The sequence below is a fragment of the Ptychodera flava genome, chromosome 21 (genome assembly GCF_041260155.1).
Source record: "Ptychodera flava strain L36383 chromosome 21, AS_Pfla_20210202, whole genome shotgun sequence".
Lineage (NCBI taxonomy): Eukaryota > Metazoa > Hemichordata > Enteropneusta > Ptychoderidae > Ptychodera > Ptychodera flava.
Genome location: NC_091948.1, coordinates 3,230,652 through 3,254,154, shown reverse-complemented (window position 1 = coordinate 3,254,154; position 23,503 = coordinate 3,230,652). Strand labels below are relative to the sequence as shown.

At 40.0% G+C, this 23,503-nt stretch overlaps 1 protein-coding gene across 2 annotated transcripts in view; it reads left to right on the top strand.

The window, feature by feature from the left end:
• Positions 1–1,949: 1,949 nt before the first annotated feature.
• The window catches only part of LOC139121106 (serine-rich adhesin for platelets-like), a 28,413-nt gene continuing 6,859 nt past the window's right edge, over positions 1,950–23,503 (top strand). For both annotated transcript variants that reach the window (XM_070685745.1, XM_070685744.1), the window contains exons 1-20: positions 1,950–4,143; positions 5,776–6,066; positions 6,402–6,569; positions 10,621–10,765; positions 12,065–12,170; positions 12,561–12,705; positions 12,866–12,940; positions 13,551–13,697; positions 14,598–14,813; positions 16,416–16,598; positions 17,221–17,493; positions 18,120–18,309; positions 18,477–18,628; positions 18,848–19,080; positions 19,434–19,640; positions 19,880–20,117; positions 20,934–21,094; positions 22,102–22,287; positions 22,543–22,666; positions 23,179–23,406. In XM_070685745.1, the coding sequence (XP_070541846.1) occupies positions 2,046–4,143; positions 5,776–6,066; positions 6,402–6,569; positions 10,621–10,765; positions 12,065–12,170; positions 12,561–12,705; positions 12,866–12,940; positions 13,551–13,697; positions 14,598–14,813; positions 16,416–16,598; positions 17,221–17,493; positions 18,120–18,309; positions 18,477–18,628; positions 18,848–19,080; positions 19,434–19,640; positions 19,880–20,117; positions 20,934–21,094; positions 22,102–22,287; positions 22,543–22,666; positions 23,179–23,406 (5,566 nt within the window). In that variant the 5' untranslated portion in view covers positions 1,950–2,045. The remainder of the gene's footprint in view (positions 4,144–5,775; positions 6,067–6,401; positions 6,570–10,620; positions 10,766–12,064; positions 12,171–12,560; positions 12,706–12,865; positions 12,941–13,550; positions 13,698–14,597; positions 14,814–16,415; positions 16,599–17,220; positions 17,494–18,119; positions 18,310–18,476; positions 18,629–18,847; positions 19,081–19,433; positions 19,641–19,879; positions 20,118–20,933; positions 21,095–22,101; positions 22,288–22,542; positions 22,667–23,178; positions 23,407–23,503) is intronic.

The following is a 23,503-nucleotide window of genomic DNA, read 5'->3' as shown; positions in this document are numbered from 1 at the left end:
AATTACTGATTCAAAAGAACACATACACATACATATACAAGAAATCTTAAATATTGCCAAGTGGGCAGCTCTAGCAATCTCTTCCCTGCGTTTTGTCGCGAAAAGAATGTATCTGCTCAATTCCTTAGTGTAACGGTATTTTGAGATGAAAGGAGGGTCTTAAATTTATACATAACAGGAGGATTAAAGTAATAGTAAGGTAAGTATTTCGCTCTCAAGTCCATATAAGTTGGACAAACAAGTAAAAAGTGAAATTCGTCTTCAACGATACTTAGATTACAAAAGCTACAAACTCTGTCGGGTCTGGGAATATTATTCCACCTGCCCGTTTCTATTTTTAGTAAATGGGAAGATGTTCTAAATTTACAAAGGGCAAGTCTGAAAGCAGGTTTCTCTATACATGTCAAATATGGTTCTAAAGTGAGCTCTTTCTTAAATGCACGATAAGTATTTAGCCTCTCAGAGTTATTCAAGTCGCTCATCCAAAGTTGGATATCAATGTCTATACATCTTTGCTTAAACAATCTTAAAAATACAGTCTCGTCTCCTACACCTTGGTGTTCCCAAACTTCTCCGAAACCATAACTTTGAAGTAAAGCTCTTACACTTTTTGCCCAAAATCATAACATTGTACATCTATTTTACATTTTTGGAACTCGTAACATTTGTATACCATTCTGTTTTGTCCATTTTCAATATTTTTAACCAATATTTAATAATTTTACAATACATATGAATCTTCAAAGTTGGTCTGCCTAGCTCGCCCCTCATAGCAATGATCGAGTGTTGTTGTACAGTTTTAAAATATGACGCAGCATTTTGTTGTGAATTTTTTCAATATCTGGCGCTGGATGAAATCATAAAGAAAATTAAGAACTTTTTTTCGTATTACAGTAGCATGCAAAGACAATCTGTTTTTATTTTATGATTAGTCCTGTCTGTCTGTCTGTCTGTCTGTCTGTCTGTCTGTCTGTCTGTCTGTCTGTCTGTCTGTCTGTCTGTATGTATGTATGTATGTATGTATGTATGTATGTATGTATGTATGTATGTATGTATGTATGTATGTATGTATATGTATGTGTGTGTGTGTGTGCGTGTGTATGTATGTATGTATGTATGTATGTATGTATGTATGTATGTATGTATGTATGTATGTATGTATGTATGTATGTATGTATGTATGTATGTATGTATGTATGTATGTATGTATGTATGTATTTATGTATTTATGTATGTATGTATGTATGTATGTATGTATGTATGTATGTATGTATGTATGTATGTATGTATGTATGTATGTATGTATGTATGTATGTATGTATGCATGTATGCATGTATATATGTATACTATGCATGCATACCATGTACATATGTATGTGTGTTGCTGTGAACAGATGTGTGTAATTAAAAAATGAGGTTTGTGAATAAACATAAGACCATAGAAAATTTTATTGGCCTCTCGTCAAATTGTTGAACCAGTCTATTTTTTTGTTTATCTGTACTGTATCAGTGCTTTTACAGGGAAAGATGCAATAGTTTTATCGTATGGAGGTGATGCACGCTATTTGCCCTGCAATTTCATTTAATTTGTAGTCTGTTTAATGATATTAGAGACTACTGAATTCTTGCACGGCACTGAGTCAACATTCAAGGGAAAACTCTGTGAAATGAATACAAATATGCTTTACACTTAGGGGTAGACCTTCGTTTGTTACACAGAAATGCCATTTCAAGATGTAGGAGAGGTTGTTACGTTTGTTGACTCGCGAACATTACAATCCTCCCCGACAACACTTTCACGTCAGATAGCATACAGGGAATTCTATTGAAATAATTTACACAGTGCGATCTGCAATTGGTTATTGTTTGCCGTCTTCTACAAAATTAGAATTCAATTATGTAACACATCAATGAGATAGGATGTCATAGCAGCGCTAGTCTCACTTGCTTCAGTACGCCAAGAGGAATAGCATTGGCTGGGATTGTGCGCCTCAAAGGTACCACACCTAAGAAGTCGACCAAGTTTTCGAACGGAAAGTGCAAAGATGAACTGTATCAAAACTGTCGTTTTTCTTTTAATATGTGCTACTCGTTTCCCATCAAACTGTTTGGCAACGAGCTCAGATTCGAGCCTCTCGGATTCAGGGAGCAGTATCGTCGACAGTTCATTGCCGAGCTCTCTCGTTTTGGGCAGCAGCGATTCCGGCTCGATGTTGAATTCGGAAAGTGGTCTTTCAGTCAGTTTTGACCAAAGTTCGTTCGGGTCGCAAAGCAGTCAAATGGGATCGGCAGACTCTTCCTTAATGATTTCCTTAAATTCAGAAGCTAGTCTTCCTAGCAGTTTTGATCAAAGTTCGTTCGGGTCGCAAGGCAGTCAAATGGGAGATTCGTCACTGATAATTTCTCTCGATTCTCAAAGCATGGGATCGATGGGATCCATGCCAAGCTATGATAGCGAATCAATGCCGTCAAATCTGCTCTCCCAAAGTGATGATATTTCGATTCTATCAGATGTTTCTCAATCAGACCTTTCGATAGGTTCTGACTTGAGTCACGGTGATTCACATGAAAGCTCTTTCGGATCAATTGATCTCAGCTCGGCGGGACAACTCGGCAGCTCGGACATGATGTCAGAGTCAGACGGTAGCATCAACGTTCAACAGTATGCGTCTTCCGACATGCAATCAGGAAGTCACGACAGTGACAGTCACTCGATGTCCGATACATTAAGTGACGGCCTCTCATCGGTTTCCCAGGCAAGCGAACACCTCGGTTCCGACTCAGGCTACTCGTCAGATTCAGCAAATAGCGACGATCAAGGATCAGACTCAGGCCCTCAGTCGGATTCCGCAGGTTCAGACACACAATCAGAAAGCGACAGCCTGTCATTGGAATCCGAATCGTCAGATGCATCATTTGGTGCACAACAAATTTCGGCATCCGAGTCGGAATCAGTCAGTCCAGATAGTCAATCGGAAAGCGACGACCAATCCTCACAGTCTCAAATGTCTGACGCATCGTCTGATGCTTCATCCGACGGCCTGCAAAGTTCGGCGTCCGAGTCGGAATCAGTCAGTTCAGATACTCAATCGGAAAGCGACGACCAATCCTCACAGTCTCAAATGTCTGACGCATCGTCTGATGCTTCATCCGACGGCCTGCAAAGTTCGGCATCCGAGTCGGAATCAGTCAGTTCAGATACTCAATCGGAAAGCGACGACCAATCCTCACAGTCTCAAATGTCTGACGCATCGTCTGATGCTTCATCCGACGGCCTGCAAAGTTCGGCATCCGAGTCGGAATCAGTCAGTTCAGATACTCAATCGGAAAGCGACAGCCAAACGTCAGAGTCCGGATCCGAATCATCTGATGCATCATCCGACGGCCTGCAAAGTTCGGCGTCCGAGTCGGAATCAGTGAGTTCAGATACTCAATCGGAAAGCGACGACCAATCCTCACAGTCTCAAATGTCTGACGCATCGTCTGATGCTTCATCCGACGGCCTGCAAAGTTCGGCATCCGAGTCGGAATCAGTCAGTTCAGATACTCAATCGGAAAGCGACAGCCAAACGTCAGAGTCCGGATCCGAATCATCTGATGCATCATCCGACGGCCTGCAAAGTTCGGCATCCGAGTCGGAATCAGTCAGTTCAGATACTCAATCGGAAAGCGACAGCCAAACGTCAGAGTCCGGATCCGAATCATCTGATGCATCATCCGCCGATCAAGTATCTGATTCCGATGATTCTGCTTCGGTATCTGCCGACGCGTCGGTAAACGTTAATCAAGTCGATTCGAGCGCATCGGATACAAGCCAGCAAGAGGAAGAATCGTCGGTGATCATATCTGTCGTGTCTTCATCTGTCATACTTAGTGAGAGCGACGATCAATCAGCCGATTCCTTAATAATATCTATCAGTGATGAATCTTCTGACTTGTCGGTCGGCAGTAGCAGTCAGGTGGAGTCGGTATCCTCTAAAAGTTCCCAGGTCAGTCAGGGAGGGGAATCCCTGTCGAGCTCCATCGAGTCTTCGCTTGTCTTAGTGAGCGGTTCGAGTGACAGCGACAGTCAGTTGCAGTCCAGCTACAGTGTACTCAGCTCGTCTCTGCTGGAATCAAGTGACGTGTCGTCTTCGGTTGTGGGTAAGTTTCAAATAGAACTTAAAAACCACTGACTCTATCGTAACAATATACACATTTCAAGGATGCAGGTTGAATTCACTAGGATGTAAATTGCTATCAAACTGATTCAGCTGGAGTATAAAATGCGAGTCCCGAATCTACAAAATCCTTTTGTCTGACTCTAAGTCTATAATATTAACATAAGCGCACATACAGGGAAACATTAATCGCCTTTTCCAGCTGGTGTTGTCTCCGTAAGGTAGAACCAACTTTTAAGTGTCCTCGGAAACTCCGAGAAATGTCTGAAAGTTGCACGAAGTTACAATAGTTACGCGCCTTTCACTATTTCTAGAATTTTGCACTTATTCATAAAATCGTTTTGCTCAACTTGTCAAGAAACTTTTAGAAAATTGTAATGCTGTAAAACTTTTAATCCCGGGACTCATGACAACAGAAAGGGTACAATATAACAATGGCTCCAATTTTGTACTACAAATTCTACTCAAGTTCTTTTTTGGCGTTATTATTGGAAAAGATAAAGGCTCCTTATGAATAACACGACATAAAAATGCCTGGGCCACTAACGGTAAATCTGATCAATTTTAATCGTGAGTAGCAACTCACAAAAATATTGGAAAAATCTAGTCACATGACCCGACGTGGATATTTTCACAGTTCATAGTATTGTCTGGTACGATTAATGATTTAATTGTCATCATATTTAGTTATTTTTTGTGAGACTGAATTTTGACTGTTCTATCGAATTTAAAGACAAGAATTCTGACAGTTCTGTCCTCTTCTGACCAATCTTATAACGGCACGACTTCGTTCAGAGGATTTGGTCCCAGACTAGATGCGACTTTCGCTGGAAATAAGGCGCCCCTGTCCGTTATGTCAATTTGCTAAATGTAAACGTGACACTCGGTACCGTGTCTCTTTCGGAAGCAGTTTCAATTTCTGTAGAGTCAATTTCTATAGCAGAAGTATGCAGGTCATTTGCATGCATTTAAAATAGTTGGGTAAGGAACTCCTACACTGTAGATATTGAACCGGAGACAACGTTATCTGGTACAATGACTCTGCTTTGACGACCAGTCTGTAGGTGTATTCTTATTTTCCCTACACTTTCAAAAAACACTGGCCTGCCTCGGGCCATGGATGTCTCACAACTGCATTTAGCTTTGTCGATTGTACTCTTCAGCAAAGAAAGCTCTCAGACTTACACAGATAGTGCTTATATTGCACCTTAAAAGGGAACTTAATTCAGTCTCAACAAGCACTGAATAAGCAATGAATGCTGAAGGGCTGTGTAAACTATATAAAACAATGCTCATCCTAACTGTCTTAATAACAACCCCCTGAAGAAATTTAAACCATTATCCTGTCATGATTGGTGAAAATGCTCACTTTTAGACAACGTGAAAGGATACTTGATTTTCGGTTATGCAAAAAACCGCACCGGTTTCAGTAATTGTCCGATACACGTGCGCAACTGAGATACGTATCACGCATCAGTGCTCTCAGTTTTCCAGCTCCGCATACCTTTAAACAATGGTTGCCTATTTGTTAAGAAGATTAAAACACATATCAGAAAAAAATGAATCTTTCCTCATTTCATCTAAAACCTTGGTTTTTATGTTCTCCGAACGACAGAGGTGTGTCTGGGAATCACTGACTGTGCTGGTGTATGTAATGGCGCTGCAAGTACGGACTGTGCTGGAGTATGTAATGGCAACGCCACAGAGGACTGCGCTGGAATATGCAACGGTGGGGCTTACATCAACAACTGCGATGAATGTGTCGGCGGGACAACGGGAAGAAGTGGTGACTTTGGCAAGGACAAGTGTGGACTTTGCAAAGCGGCTAGTGACTACCGTATCACATGGGATTGCTATGGAACTTGTAATGGGACGGCATTCGTGGATGACTGCGGCGAATGTGTCGGTAAGTCCAGTTTCTCTCAATTCAAATTTCGAAGTCTTCATTTTGTGTACGCCAAATTGGACAACAATAAGACCTATAGAATCTTCGTCGGCTGTTCGTTTGTTGTGTCATTAGTGAGCCTGTAATTGCTGCGAGTAACAAATAATTATTTAGCCATTTTGTCATTCAAAAGATCTAATGCTTGTGGTCGTTTGGCAATATTTGCACCTGTAACTTTTTGCCCGTTATAATCCTATTTACCTTATTTTTTCAAAAGAAATGACTCTACGCAAGATATAAAATCTTTTACGGTAACATTTTCAGAAAATTCCGTCTTTTTATTCATCCGGTGTTAGGTGGGGCGTCTGGACGAGCAAACGATACCAACAGTCGTCGTCTAGACTGCCGTGATATCTGTGATGGCGGATGGATACGAGACGACTGTGGTTATTGTGAACCTTCCGATGGAAGTAACAGCACCGCCAGCAAATACATGGACTGTTCCGGCACATGCGTGTTACCAGGTATGCTATGCCAATTGTGTATGAACGCCAAACAACCAAATACACAGTTCAAAAACAAACAAAAAGGATATATGTCTTCCCACACATAATACATATTTTAAAAAGAGACACTTTTAGCATGTCATTGCTGCATATATTAGAATGTGAAAGTCACTTCACATCAAAATCCTGCCGACAAATGATATCCCGACAGGAACCAATGCGACATTTCATTCCTGTCATCAGCAGGCAGTATAAAGTGAAACACTTTGAATCTGCTACAAATGTGTTCTGAAAGTTGAAAAGTTTAATCGTCAGACTTTATCTTCTTTTCTGGATGTTAGTAGACCAATAGAATTACGTCCCGTGGTATGTGATATTACTTTCTGAGGTAGGATTCACAGTTGTTAAAATTGGTAAACAGTGCATGATCCCCCGCTAAATATTCGATCACGCACAAAGCATAAAGTTCTGATGAAGTACAGACGATTTCTTCATGAATTTTTACTAAACACACCGTCTTTGCTGGTCAGTACGATACTGTTCGTATTGAAAGTCAATGAGGTGGCATAATTTCTAAAATTGCGCAGGAAAGTTTACAAACGAGATGGGTCATCGTTTTTACTCAGACCAAGAATCGCCCTGATTGCAAATTACAAGGTGGCTTAATTCGAGAGTTTGTTTGCAATGGCAACGTGATTCTGTTAAGTAAAGCAGTGAAGGTTAAGAAATTGAGATCACGCTTGTGTTAATTATTTCTTTGCCTAGTGCCCAAAGCGTTGTGTACTATTTTAGATTTTGCCATAGTGACAGGCATAAACGTTGGTACTGGCCGGCGGGTGATAACCATTTTACTTCTTGACAGGAGTGTCGTATTTGTGTGGTCATGAATAGCTCAGAAATACTCAATTCAGTTGGGCCCGCCGGTTATCATGCGTTTGTCAGCCTTTGAGGTGTCGAAAACAAGCGGTTATCATGTGATGTACACGTCTATGTTACAGGGTGCTGTCGTTGTTACCAGTTGAGTTTGACTAAAATAGCATCCAGTGTTTCACACTAGGGATAACACATTGGATTTGGGATAAAACCACTCATTTTGACGAAAATCAATGCGTTTCATCGAAAATTATTGTGACAAGGACATTTTTATGAAATATGATTACATAGGATCTGATGACGTACATTAGTGTTGTATCCAAGTGACGGATGTTGAAAATATATCGGTTTCACCCTTCTAGATTATATGAAAAACTAAATGAAAAAATTTAATAAAAGAAAAAAAATAAGAGAGAAAAATGTACACAGACCAAAGTATCCATTTACTTACCGTACTTTAATTACAGTATATTTTCATTTTCCCTGTGAACAGACTGTTGTTTCTCGGTATGGCCTCTGTCGGACGTTAAATCATTAATAATTTCAGAACAAAGAGATCCTATTTGTTGGCTCAAATCATTGCCCACTTAATTTCTCTCATAAATGTCGATGAAATTGCTTGGATTAAACTTTAGTTTATCTTTTTTTTGCAATGCCTTTAGAAAGTGTTCCGATGGTGTCGTTTGGTAGTTTTGTTTGTTTTCGAGTGTGAGTCTTTGTGTTTGTAGTCATTTTAGAATGAGTTCCATTCTCTTTATCTGGCATCATCGAACAAACATCACACGGTCACGCTTTTTTTTCCAAGCACGATTCGAACTACTCTGTGATTGTGCCAGCCATCAGATGAAGAGTATGGTTTTAGGTCTGTTTATACTATTTTGAGAACAGAAGTTACCTTGGCTTCCAGTTGCCCTTTCGTCAAAATATACAAGACTTGGCGATACAAAAGTCACGAAAATGGAAAGGTACATTTCGCTCACTTTTCATCACCGCGGTATTTCAAAGATATGTGGAGGGTTTGCCCAATCCTCCCCTCCCCTCCCCTCCCGATGGGACGGGGGTCATTTTACGTTTGTTAGTTAGTTTCTAGCCATCTCAGACATTGTGATGACTAGAGTAGTCATGACAATACTTTACAAACTGTGTTGTTGTTCGGTCAGTGTGTCCCTTGGTTTTGTTCAGTGTGCCTTGGTTTTCAATTCATTGTTTTCCTTTATTTTCCATTTTTTTATTAAATTTAGTTTAGGCCTAATTTCCTCAAATAAAATATATGTTAGATTGTGCATATCTTAGGGAACGAATGGCAATATCAGCATGATCCTTTATGTTAAATTGAGAATAAAAGTAAACAGTCAGAATGATGTACTGCAAACGTAATATGTATAACTGCATCACATAAAATAAACGCTGCAAATATTCATCGAATCGTTGACATAATTCTGAAAAAGGAAAAAGGAGAATACTGTACTTGCAGACATACATTATATTGCACTATTTTATTAACCTATCTGATGATAACATTCATCATTTTTGTATTTTTTTAAAAGAAAGGGGATGCAGATATAATGAACACAAAGTTAAACATGCTAATTATAAGCAGATAATGGGAACATATTGCCTTGTACGAAAGGGTTGATTATCCATATATTTGCCTGGACAAAGTGGTCTATTATCTTCAAAAACAGTTGTTTACACTCTGAAAACATCTGCTTTCTTAAAGACCGATTAAAAATGTAAGTGTGGGACTGGTTTAAATATGCTGCGCCTTCTATTAGTTTTCGAATGGCATCAAAATTTATCGACTCCGCCATCTTGATTTATTTTGACCTTTGGCCTTATTGAATACATAGCGTCGAAGGAGTTGATATTTCTCGTAAGAAAGAAGCGTCGCGACCTACTCATTCTTCAGCGAGCTATCACCTTATAAGAATGAGGAAATTTTTAGAAGGATTTTTCGATAACAAAGTGGTATAAGATGATCAGATAAGATTTTCAAAAGTGTATCTCTAAGACTGTTTTGTATGTGAAATTTTGATGTAATTTTTGGATGTCACTGCCATAGTTCAATATCTGATAAGTGCAGACCGTTTCATTAAAAAAAACACGTCGAGTCGTTTGACGTTACTGCCTCGAAATTTGTTGAGATGAAACATCTATCCCTAGCCAGGTAATTTACAAAAATACATCCATTTATCGTAATTTGGTTTTGTTTTTGTCTTGTAAAGATTGTTTTCAACATCTTCTCGCGAGTAAATAGAGATACGACTTCGTACAAGTTCTTGGTCTTCAGTTGTGGGCGCCGTCTACTGTTTGTGACTCCATTTGTTCGGAGTCTGTGATGTGACCTAGGGCGTAAAGAGGCGCTGTTGCTAGCAACAGTCCGCGTGACGTCATATAAATGCTGATGATTTAGATAAATTGGAGTTTGTATGCAGGGTACCATTAAAAACCCTCAATATCCATGCACATTAAGGAAACCCGTGTTTTGAAATAAAAATTTGCACTGTGTAATTCCGTTCTAAGTTGAACAAACTGTCCCTGTACATCGTAGCAACCGTGTTACATTGTCCAAGCGTTTTAGCGTTCAAGCGTTTTAGCGCCTCGAATTTCCCCGACATCCCTATCCGGCTTTCATAGAATCTCGGCCAATTTTAAAGATTTTGACATATATGGGAACAAGACCGGTAGCTAAAGACAATAAAAACTGTTGGGAACATTTCCAGCACACGCAAGCGCGGGCTTATTGATATTTTGGCTATCACTTTTTTCGAGGGCGGGCTATCAAACAAAATGTATTACGGTAACATGCAGAAATATGAAATATTCCATCGTTAACCAATGTGTTTTATTGTATCTATTGCGTTTGGTTGAATATCTCAAGGGCAAGAAAGAGTGAAAAATGTCATCAACACAGTAATAGATTGATGACGTTTGAAAACTAGCCACTGTCTTTAAGAATTCTGGCGACCCCTCTACAGCGCATAGAACAGATGGGGCTAACAGTATATCCAATAATTCCAAACACTTCAAATAGTTGGATGTAATTTGTTTTTTATTTTAATTTTGTGATAAACTCAGATTTGAACATAAATCGTCAGTACTTACACTTTGCAACCGATATCTTTTAGACAGCGCACGCCGGACAACGTCAAAGGTGACATTTCTACAAGTAAGATGTAACATTTTGTCTTTAAAGGTTTCGACAGGGCCTACGAGAACGAGTGTGAAGTCTGTGTTGGAGGTAACACTAATTTGACTGATGACGCGGGCAAAAATGACTGTGGCTGCAACGGTGTTGTCAGTGCCACGTCGTGCTTAGGATGTGACGGTGTGGCCAACAGGTATGTTACACAGAAACCCTTATACTTTTTTTCTGCAAATACTTATAGAAATAACTCTATCCGACAGAGTTTGTTTTGCTGTAATCAAGTATCCATAGCAACATTTCAATTAAGGGATTAATCGATCATTTAATTGTATATGAAATAATGACATTTTAATGCAACACAGTTGAGTAACAGAATGTAAATTTACAGTTATCAGCGACGTTGAGGTAGTTTACATCGCAAGTAGCGACGACTTAATCGATTGTAAGTGGTAACAGTTTAGAGGTAGCCGTCAAAAAGTTCCAGAAACAAAAATTGAGATTGGAAGACGTCGTGACATTTCACATGTAATAACATCAGATAATTATCAAACAATGTTTTCTGTTATCATGGTAGGAAATGCTTCTTCTCCTTCTACGAAGCTTGTTATGTTTAGGTCCCTAAAACTACAGCCCTTTGTAGAGCAAGACCATCGTAGCGCGCCTTCCATTAGTTGAATCATCTGAATGTCAAAGTTTCAAATAAGCCCTTATGCAAATGAACAAACTCTGCACGATGTTCACTATGCGCTGGTACTACCATTCGCCATTTCCTGCATTTTCTCCAACTACGCCAAATTGAGTAAACAAATTTGTTCGGGTGGTTTCATTTTCACAGTCTGGAATGTAGTGAACAAGCAAGGTTTTTAAAACAAAGGCTTGCGTTGGGTAATGAATCAGTTTAGGGGGCAAACCATGCAAATATAGGCTCTTTCGAAAATTTGGCGTGATGTTTTTTTCTTTTCTCGTTTTTTTTTTTAACAATCCCGACAATCTAAGGCCTGCGACTATATTACGCAACAATTTATCGTTTCTGCCATCTTGCTGGCGGCTGTTTTCTGTTGTTTTGACGCGGTTCACCCTGGTTACACTGCAATTGCATGATAGGTCCGCGACTAACCATTAACCAATCAGTGATCCCTTGACATCAGTCTGGAGAGTCGACTCCTTCCATAAATGACGAAATGCATGCGAAATGAAAGGTACTCGAAAAAACGTACAGAAGAAAATCTGGAACATTAGAGTTAATAAAATGATCTCTTTAATCTCAGAGATCTCCCTAGTGATTAAACCAATGAATTAAGAGACATTGAATTGATTCATTATATTTTGAGTCCCCGAATCAGCATTTTGTCAGTTTGTACGAGTTGCGGATTCTCTTGCTCTCTTTCCTGTTAAAAAAACAATATATCACCATTTCATCTCTGCAAGCAGCTTGTAATGTACATTACGGACTTGTACTGGTTTATCAATGAAGGTTCAATTATATTTGCAGCGGGAAAACCTACGATACTTGCGGTGTGTGTGGTGGGAACGGAACTGACTGCGTTGGCGTTGGTTGGGTGACACCAAATTTCATACCTGTGGGACAGAGAGTCACAGTAAGTGATATGGTCGATTCTTTGGTAGGAGGCTGTACACTATACAGTTATCTGTATCTGCCTGTCCATCAGTCTGTCTATCTATCTATCTATCTATCTATCTATCTATCTATCTATCTATCTATCTATCTATCTATCTAATTTGTGTTATATATATAACACAAATTACTTATATATTATTTTAAGTAATTTGTTATCTCTCTCTCTCTCTCTCTCTCTCTCTCCTCTCTCTCTCTCTCTCCTCTCTCTCTCTCTCTCTCTCTCTCTCCTCTCCTCTCTCTATATATATATATATATATATATATATATATATATATATATATATATATATTGATCATAGACCTATTTGAGGACTCAATTGAAACAGTCGCGTTTTACTGTCATTTGCAGCTGACCTTGATCGGAGCAGGCTTCACGTCTGGGTCAACGCTAACTTGTGAATTTGAAGCAACTGATGGCACGAAATATAACAGTAGCATGATAGATTACCTGGGCACCACGTCACTCACGTGTATGTCACCAGCACTGCCTGCAGGTGGGTGTCGATTGCAAAACATATACGTGTCGATTTTTGGATCTGCATCTTGTTCGTGTTTCGTAGTTTGTGTCGAACTGGACATTTTGATTCCCTTTTGCATGTACTGAATCAACACGTGACACTTAAATTCATGCTGCTAGTTTCATTTCCCCCTCAGGCAACTATACAGTTACGATACAGCGTGACAGCGATCAACCCAGTAACATTGGAACCAGTCTGTACACTTACGAAGGTGAGAAAACAGATATTTCGTCCAAATTATAACAGTCCTTCCACGATCTTTTCTACTTGATTTGCACAAGTGTTCGCTTTCCTTCTACGGACGTTTTGCCATGGTATTCTACTGTTTTGATTGGTGAACCAAGAAGCCTTTTAAATGTGATGAATAAGCAAGAATGCAATGATTATACAATATTGCATTTTAGCGCAGCAGTGTGATAAATTTGCTAAGTCGTATCGATATTTCTAATATTGAGTTCATCCTCTGTCGCTGTGTTTAACATATGTCTTTCTGGTAAAAATAATTCTTCACCATGACAAAATTGAACGACAGTTTCTTTAAAAATTATGATGATGATGAGGAGGGGGAGAAGGATTAGGATTAGGGATGATGATGATGATGATGATGATGATATTGATGATGTTTTCCGTGTTCCATAGATAAGGATATGTTTTCAGTCCGCGATAAGTCGGAAATAGCATGACAATCTCTTTTGATGTCATCTGCGTTTCTTAGTCAACTAAGAGGTATTTCGAGTTGTCTCACGTATTTAGCACTAACAATGCCCAACCATTTATATTCTTTCACCAGTACATTTACAACCCAATTCCGTTCTTTTCAGATGCCAACGTAACTGCGGTTACTCCACTTGAGACAGATCTGGACACCAGTGTATCCAGTATAACGGTGACTGTCACCGCCACTGCGGGAGCATTCAGTGAAATCCGAAACTTATCGTATGCTGTGCCCACTCTTATGCTTTCCGGAAGTAAGTAAAGCACGTGATTCGGGTGTACAAAAATAACGAACAAACAGATTTATAGTGCCAGTGGGTAGCTGCTTTCATGTTCCGTAGCTAAAAAAACAAATGCAACTAATTTTTCACTCTTTCCAATAAAAACGCAAGCGCATTGAGGAAAAAGAGTGTCAGGCCTGCTGGAGGGCAGTCAAGGACGGGGAAATATATCAAAAACTGGTGTAAGTTATTGGCTTCAAGATCAATAAAGTGATTACCTGTTTTTTCCTTACTTCACTCACACTGGGGCCAATCGTGATAATAATAGCTTGATAGTATAGGTGTTGATGTATGTTTAATGCATATAGCAGTTTTGTCATTGACAATAACTTATACATATATCAATTCCGCTTCCACGGAACCAAACGACCAGTAAAGTAAACAAACTCAATGGCCGAAAAAATGGCCATTTTGAAGTGCACTTTGACAAGGAGGTAAACAGATGATGGTGGCGTCTTCAAGAATACCCCCAATTCTTATAAAATGACTGTCGATGATCTTTTCAACTGAGCCGCAATTTTTAATTATTGCTCCATCATTTTTTTCTACAAAACAAATACACTATCACAGAATTCTTACCTAGTACATACAAAGTATCACTGTCGAGATGTTTCAGAAATATGCAATGCTAATGCCATTGCCAAATGATTTGAAATCCGGACAGGACTTTAGCTTTCAGCTATAATACTGGACATTGTTAAAACTCAGACTGTGTTAGCAAGTTGAACAGAAAGCATTTTGGGATGACTTGGATGGAAGAAGAAAATGTATTCCACCGTGAAAAAGCAAATATACCATCAGGGCTCAAAGTTGAAATGAATAAAATCAGTTTCTGACTAGGAAGATATTTAACGAATAACTTTCTCGTGCTAGGTGTTTTTACTGGTGGTTCAGCATCTTTCACGGGTCAATTTACCTCCGACGAAGAGATGGAATTTGATGTGTCGATGCCGACAGTGTCCTGCAGGATCACAGCCGTGCCCTCTGTGAATGGGTACACAGCACTCGGGAGCGCAGACGATAATCCGTTTGAAATAACGGTGTATGCCGTTGCACCTTCCATGGATTCTGCGCAGTTCTCCAACAACGGTGAGTTTGTGACCAAAATTGGTGCCAGAGTGTTGGATATATTCCAAAGTGTTACGTCACATCATGCGACTACGTTGTCGTCCTCTTCCTTTCCAGTGCCTCATACATTCTCGGCATATGGGCGTAGAGTTGACACAAGATTTTGGCGACTGTTTTTTCACAAGTGCTTCAATGACACAACAAAGTCAGGTGCAATGTTTTGCAGGTGACGTAATAGACCATGTTCCGAACCGCGCGTAACATTCCGAGATATCGCGAGAATATGTGGTTCGCAGTGGACGCGTTCTCGCAACACAGGACAAACTGCGTAAAACAGGACAAGTCGCTAATTACGTTAAACACTGCATAAAATATATGAAGTTGCAACATTTGCTCAGTTCTGCACTTTTTCTAGTTCCATACTAAGTTTGACTTGTATTACTAAGCTGGAAACCTGTTTCTACGGGCATGTAATAAAGTCTCGCGAGATCTCGCAATCAGCGGAAAATCGTCTATTGCACACTAAAATGAGAAATTTGGACTAATATTTGTGTGACGATACTTTCGTCCTCAAACACCATCAAGTGTTCGCCTGAGTGATCCAAACTATAGAATTGTGCCGTTAATTACACTGTCTGGCTGTATTTGCCCAAACATTCCTCTGGCGTAACTAAACCATAGTTGGACAATGGAACTGTACACTCACAATTATATCCCGGTTTCAACGAGTCGATCCTGGCCTTCGGTACTCATGCACCGAGGGCAGAATGAAGCTACAGACTCAGGGTGGCGTTGGGGGTACACTTGACTTTCATCACGACATGCATCGCCGTTATCAGAGTTAATGTCGGTTTTAAGAAAGTCTTTCATATTTTCTTGGGATGGAAATTTCTGGAAGCGACTTTTTCCGTTTTAATTTGTAAGCTTATTGTTGAGGTACATAAATAACCTACACCTTGAAATGACGAAATAAAATGATATTTGAAGGTTACCGACCTACCTGCATTGCACGAAACGCCATCTAGTGCTCATTTGTCAGATAATTGTATTCAGGTATGCAAAGTGTATTACTGAACATTGTTTGAGTATGCAAATCAACAGATAATGACATCATCGATGGAAAATATCCCTATGGAAACACATTAATGCTTAAAGTTGACTTTACACCCTGCATTCGTATGTAGTAGTATTTATTTATTATTTTGACCTGCAACTCTCAAGTTGCCCAGCCCTATGGACTTATAAGTCACCATTTACATCTTAACAAGTACAATAACAGAAAGTGAGGAATTGATAGCTGATCTATACATGTGAATCGTATCAAAATTAAACATACAAAATCTCCTTCCTTCTATAAAACGCCCTCTCAACAAAATTTGCAAGCTGTCTTACAGGACCAGAAAAAAGATATTCCATCTTCTCTTTATTTTGCACCCCCTGAATAGTCGCAAATATTTGACCAAGATGTTGTTGACGTATTTCATCATATTGGTGACAATCAAAGAGAAAATGACTTTCATCCTCAATAGCATTCATGTTACAAAATCTACAAAGTCGATTATTTAGTGGCTCACGTCTAAATCTCTCTGTATGACCATAGCATAAGTTCTAATCTTCCGACAGGAGCCGAAATGTCGGTCACTTTCGACAGTGGTGTGGAATACAGTAGCTTCAGTTCATGCAGTGACATCTTCGACACTGCAAGCAGTGCTCTCCTCGGCTCAGGAGCAGAGTGTTTCTTCCGTGACCCCAAGACTTTGGTCATTGTCATCGGGAAGGCATCGCAAGGTTCTTTGGTTGAACCAGGTAAATAAAGAAAAAAAACGACCGTGAAACTGAGCATGCACGTTTTTTCGACAAAGATTATCAAGGAGTTAAAATAATCGTTTTTGCACATTTTGAGTATTAAATGCTGAATATAAATGTTCAAATAGTGATACGCACATACATACATACATACATACATACATACATACATACATACATACATACATACATACATACATACATACATACATACATACATACATACATGCGGACGGACGGACGGACAGACAGACAGACAGACAGACTGGCAGGCAGGCAGGCAGACAGGCAGACATAATACTCACATAAAAAGATACACATGTACATCAATGATTGTGCAAACATATACATGTTATATGTGAACAGATAGCTTGTACTCGCATATATGTATATGTAAAGCACAATTAGAAGAGAGAGAGAGAGAGAGAGAGAGAGAGAGAGAGAGAGAGAGAGAGAGAGAGAGAGGGGGGGCTGAGAGGCTGAGAGGCTGAGCTGTGTGTTTGTAATCGTGGATTGGTGTTATGTCTTTCTTGTAATGATGGAAATACACAATATTGGAAATGACAACAAAATAGTTAGTTTGAAAAGAGCGAATCTCCGTTTCTTTCCTTGTTGCTATTAGCTGACTGGCTTGCTCTGAAAACTGGTGCAGTGAAAGCGTTCCAGGAGGATTATTCACGTGAGTCAGTTAGCAACGTGACCGTCGCCGGACCAGCGCAACCGCTCGAACCAGTAGCCCTGTTGGACGGCTCTCCCAAGATTCCAAGCTGTGGCGATGTGAAAATCAGTGGACGCAGGTCGACCGGTAGTGGCGCTAGGGCGATGACGTACACCTGGGACGTCGAAAGTGATGGCGACACAACCAACGTCACAAATGCAATTTCGGGATTGAATGGTGAGATATAAAACCCCGCAGATCCTTGTATATTGTAACCATGATGGTGATGACGATGACCAGGACAATGTTGAAAATGATGATAATCACAACGACGACAAAGTAGATGACGATAGATAGATAGATAGATAGATAGATAGATAGATAGATAGATAGATAGATAGATAGATAGATAGATAGATAGATAGGTAGGTAGGTAGGTAGGTAGGTAGGTAGGTAGGTAGGTAGGTAGGTAGGTAGGTAGGTAGGCGATTGATTGATTGATTGATTGATTGATTGATTGATAGACTGATTGATTTATTGCGGTGATGGTGGTGATGATGTTGGTGGTCCAGATAACGTGCGTCAGATGGTTTCCCCTTGAGGAGCTCTCTTGAGGAACTCTCTGCCAAATGAAAATCACAAGAGCAATAAATTACCTTGAAAGTGACCATTAACATCAAGTGACTTGTTGAAATTCTACTTCACTTTTTTCTCTATCGATACGTTTTCCGGTTTCTGACAAGTTGGGCTATCTGAGAAGGAAAATATTCCTTTACAGATGGTTAATAACAATCTGAGTTGATCCCGCCGCTCTGCAGGTTGTTCTTTAATTAATTGTACGTGATGTTCGTGTTGATCTCCAGGTCCCAATCTGGAAGTGGACGGTGAACTCATCGACGCTGACACGCCGTACAACTTTTCACTGACTGTGACCAACTTCCTCGGTGAAAGCGACACGGCGTATTACGTGGTCGAACGATCTGCCTTAGCTCTTCCAGAAGTCAAGATTGTTGCCAAGGGCGTCGACGTTTCGTCCGCTAGTGTTTCGGACAGGTAAGACCAAATCACCATGATACTGTAAACCAAAAATGTACCATCATCACCTTGTCCTGTATATTTCATGTCGCAATGTCAACATTGCTTTCTCAATTAGCCTGTCTGCTTTCATTTGAAGTTTTGTACATAAATTGATTAACCGACTGTGTCGCATTATCTCCCAGCTTCGACCTAACTGCCGAAGTCACCTTCTATTCGGAGTGTGTGCCACCTGGCAGTACGGAGTTCACCTGGTCAGTCGATAACTCAGAAGTGCCCTTGAACTTGAAGACAATGTACAAGAGAACGCTGTACGTGGACGCTAACAGTCTCCCAGGTGAGTATATTCGTCTGAATGTACTCTGTACCTGAAATACAATGTTTTTGTGACATCAGATGATGGGATAACCGAGTGTTATCCAGTGATTGGCCAGTGTTTCTGCTATCTGCTACATGTGTATGTTTTCCTTTTGTCTCGTATTGCGGCTATCGTAACGACAGATATATAAAAAGAACACCTCGGCACAGCAATAATATGTATCTATGTTTTAAACAGGTGACGAAGACATCACGTTCACCGTGCAAGTCTACAAGAGCAGTGATCCCAGCAAAGTAGCGACGGCGTCCATCCAAGTCACAACCGTAAGCACACCCCTGGTCGCAACGATTCGCGGAAGTGCGGAGATGACGGTGGGACGAGACAGCGGTAACCTTGAAATCGATGGGTCGTCATCGAGTGACCCTGATAATGTTGCTGTCGACATGACTTATACCTGGACTTGTACTCAGGTAAGGAAATGGAAAGTCAAGGCAGCATTGAGGACTGTGGTGCCGCGAAACAGGCTACTCCACCAGCTAATAAACAAATGTTATAACTGTTCCGAGAACATCGAAAATATTTTGATTAATAAGTCACGTTATGAATTCGTACACTGTATGTATATATGACTCACCAAAGTCGATATACATAACGTTAAATGTACTTCAATGTCTGAATTGAGAAATTTTGTCGACATAATGTCTGGAATCACGAGTAGCTGATCACACTGTAAGCTGTCGATGGTTACTTTTAAAAGCTATACTGACATTTTCGGAAAGAAGAGAGATATGTTATATCATGATTGCATCTCCCTCTCTTCCAGGTCACCGACAATTCAGCCTGTTATTCCTACAAGACTGGCGAAGAAGGGCAACTCTTTCCCGCCACCACCGACTCCGCCATCTTGGTCTTCGATGCTATGAGTATGGGGGCTGATAAGACATATGAATTTACTCTTACCATCTCCAAATTGACCAGGGTGGCTAGTGCCAGTGTCCAGATTTCAGCTGTCTCCGGTAACCCACCACAGGTAAGAATAAACGTTCAATCGCATTATCTCTTTCGGGATGAACTTATCATTTTCATGACTTCAGGATACTTTCTGGAGTATACCACTGACATTTTGTGCAACCCGAAAGTGGCAAGTCTCCACGTATGCCAAACAGAAGTTCCACTTTTCACAGCATTATGGTATAGCCTGCAGAATAGTCTAAACTTGTGATCAGACAATAACAGCTGAAACCAATGCTCTCTGATTTGTCTTCTAAGGTATCTGTCGAACTTGAGAATGGTGATGACAACAAGGTGACACAGGACCAAACAGTCGCGATCAAGGCCCTCGTAAAGCACACATCCCCGCTCGTGTCAGTGGTATTTGAGTCAGTCGATACAGACAGTGGTTATGGATACTTCGACTTCAGTGACAACAATGGCCTGGTGACAGCACCAAAGATACTCGCCTCCCCGGACGGAACCAGATCAGTGGTCAACGTTATCATACGATCAGGTTAGTCCCTCAAGTACACTCGAAGCTCCACATCAAGCATACAACTTTTGCTCAAACTTTTCTAAAGGAAACTTTAAACCATTTTTTCTTCAAAATTTAAGATAAAAGTTAGGATTCCCTGTACAAAATAATGTTTCTATGGAAGAGATTTCCTTGAATTTACCGATATTCAAATTTCAAAATGACTGCCATCCCTCTTTCAACTCCATGGGAAAAATCAAATTTCGGATTTCACAAAAAAAAAGAACGCGAACGGTGAAACGTTTATTTGCTCTAAATGTGTCAAAAGGAGCCCCGACTGGCCATAGATCAGAAAAGTATTGTGAAAGTCTGAGAGTCCGAATATTTACCCCCTCCCCCCGCCGCCCAGCTGCATTCGACCTCAATATCAGCTGCAACTCCCAAAGTAACTTTCATAATTGTTATCTGTTTGTGAAAGACAGATGATTGATCTATTTTTAAAATCATGTCGGCATAAACAGCGTGAAATTTTACAATTTTTTTACTCAGCCATTGCGTGTGATTTGTTGTCAATTTCATTTTTGTCCGATTTTGAATTTGTCAACATCATGTTGAACACCGTGCTGTTTGAAAGGCATTGTGTTTCCACTGTACTCTAGGAAGAAGGGGGAATACTTGTTTTCTAGACCAATAATAATATCCAGACAGCGAACGTCTGTACAATAAAACCGATATGAACGACGACTAAAACAAGTTGAATTTTCATGATGAAAGAGTGAGTTTTTCGTTAGAAATTTTCATACCTTGGTCTTTTAAAATAAACTTAAGCTGTTGTTCTGGTTAATGGTATACCAGGTCAATTGGTGAAGGGAACTAGCTACAAAGTGCAAGTAACAGCCACCGATCAAGACGGCCAGTCCAGTGTTTCCAAGGTTACATTCAGCGTTCGTGCTGGTGTGACGTCATGTGACTTCACTGTAGCCGATGGCGCCTCGTCGTACACAGAAATGGAAGAGGTATATAACTTTAAGTTGTCTTCTATCTTAAGAAGATTGACAATTTGGGTACTATCGTATCTTCTTTGAGAAAAGTATTATTTCTACCATTAATTTTCTGAAATGTACAGACCACAGAGACAAGGTGTGTAGTGGTCTTTAACCAATAAATTATTATATTAAAGCAACTTTATGTGACTCTGCCTACCCTGCAAGCAAATTAACATTTGCCTAAGTACATTAAGTGCTAATACTTTTAAACTACGAATTTGTGTGTGGAGCACGTTTTCTGCCATGGTATTATGGAGAGGTTTTACGCTTACTTCTGACGGCGAGCTGTGGCGTACGCGTATCTGTGCTTGCGTGTGGAATTTTTCGTTTAGTCCTCGTTTCAAATGATTTTGCTGCATCTTTTTCTCAGAAATATGCGAAATTCTTGTAATTTTCTACAATATTAATTTTCTACGTGAGGAATTTTCGTATGGCTCATTGTATCATCGAATTAAATGTACCGATTTTCTTTCATACAGTAATTAAGAAATCTTTGTGTAGGCGTCAGGTAAAATGGAATTAGACTACAACATTTCGTTCATGTCAGGAAATCATGGCACGTACTTCTTGTACTGGTGCAAAGTCTAGGAAATATTCTGATATCAAAGATGTTTGCTGATTTACAATGATAGTTTACGAAGTTTCTCGTCTGAATTCGCGGAAATCATATCGGGTTCGAACTCATCTAGCGAAAACGCCACAGACAGAACCGCTGTTGTTACAATTTTTCTGACAGCGACCCCTCGCCCTGCACAGTGTCGTTTGACGTTCCGAACGTTTGTGCTACACGTACGCGACGTCTGGTTATCACCTGGCAAAGCGCTACGCGTATTGATCGAACATAGTTACGTGTAACTAAACATCTCTAATACGGAGCAAAAAAACTTGTAAAATTCGAAAGAATGGCAGAAAAACAAAAAAGTCGACGTTAACCCCATTTGACCAGCATAATGGTTCTTTATCTTTCTTTTGTTCAGATAAATTACTTGCTAGAAAACTGTGTCGCGGACGAGGATGCCTACCCTCTAAGCTATCAGATATTCCGAGTCAAAGATGACAATGACAACGTGGAAGCGATCTCAAAGAAGGGTTCAGAACCAGCTTCAAGCGGAATTGGAAAAGCAGCCAGAGCGGGATCCTCAAACAACACATTTGTTGCCAAGGTAATTTGTCGTAAAAGTTTTCTTTGCTTTGTCGATGGATTGTGTTTCTATTTCATTTCGTTTGTCATTTTTGCGATTAATGTTTAAAATTGAGTAATAAGGAAACGGACAGTAACGCTTTGATTTTATCTATCTATCCATCTATCCATCTATCTATCTATCTATCTATCTATCTATCTCTCTGTCTATCTCTCTCTCTCTTTGTCTCTCTGTCTCTCTGTTCATCGTTGCTTTCGATATCTCAATTTCGCCTAGGTTTGTGATAAATACAGTTGCTCCGAGTTCACAGCAGACATTGGTGTTGACGCCAAATTATCGTTCAGTTCCTCCGAGGTCACCGACTTCAGAACCAACCAGATCGAACCACTGGAATTCCAAGGTAAATAGCAGCCAGGCGCGATGGTTACGTATACTCTGTTTTTCCGCGTTTCCCATCAGTGTTGAATGTTAAAACGAATATGCATTGAATATGCATGGGGTAAACTTTTGTGTTCCGCAGTGAGTCTCGGACAAACAAAGAGGTTTACATCAAAAGCAATTGCCATGCGATCGCCAACGCTAATATGCCTGTATGCGGACCTCGAATAAAACACAGGAGAGACGAGAAATTCAGCAAAAATTACCGAGATATAATCATCCTGCTGTGTTGATGTTTTAAAATGCCATACAATTAATTTGAGGTTACTTTACTGTACGGGGCAATCATAGAATCATTCTATACGAAATTACAGCTATGTGAATGAGAAAAAAAAACAAAATTCAGGTTTCACAAATTATGCTAATGTGGAATAAAATATTTATTTTAGAACTAAATGCCTCTCAAAATCATTTTCAACTTATTCCTTATAAAGTGAATATTGTCGACTGATAACTTTCATTCGTTTACTGCAGGGGCATATTTAGAAGCGCTTGTGAACACAAACTTGTTATTTGACAAGACCAGTTCCTCTAGACGTCGCAAGCGTTCCTACGCTGAAACAACGTCGACAGACGAGCAGGAGAGACTGACCCTGATCGAGAACGTCTTGAGCAGCTCAGTTCCAAGCGAAGACGACGCAAGACTTCTGATTGACCAAATCAGCAAGTTCGTCACTTCGGACTTGAGTATCGAAGATCAAGGTATGTTTAACTCTTCGTTCAATGAAAAAATTCTTACGGGCCATAACACCACAACGTCTACGTCATCCAGTATCTCACAACTTGGACCTAGCCTTGA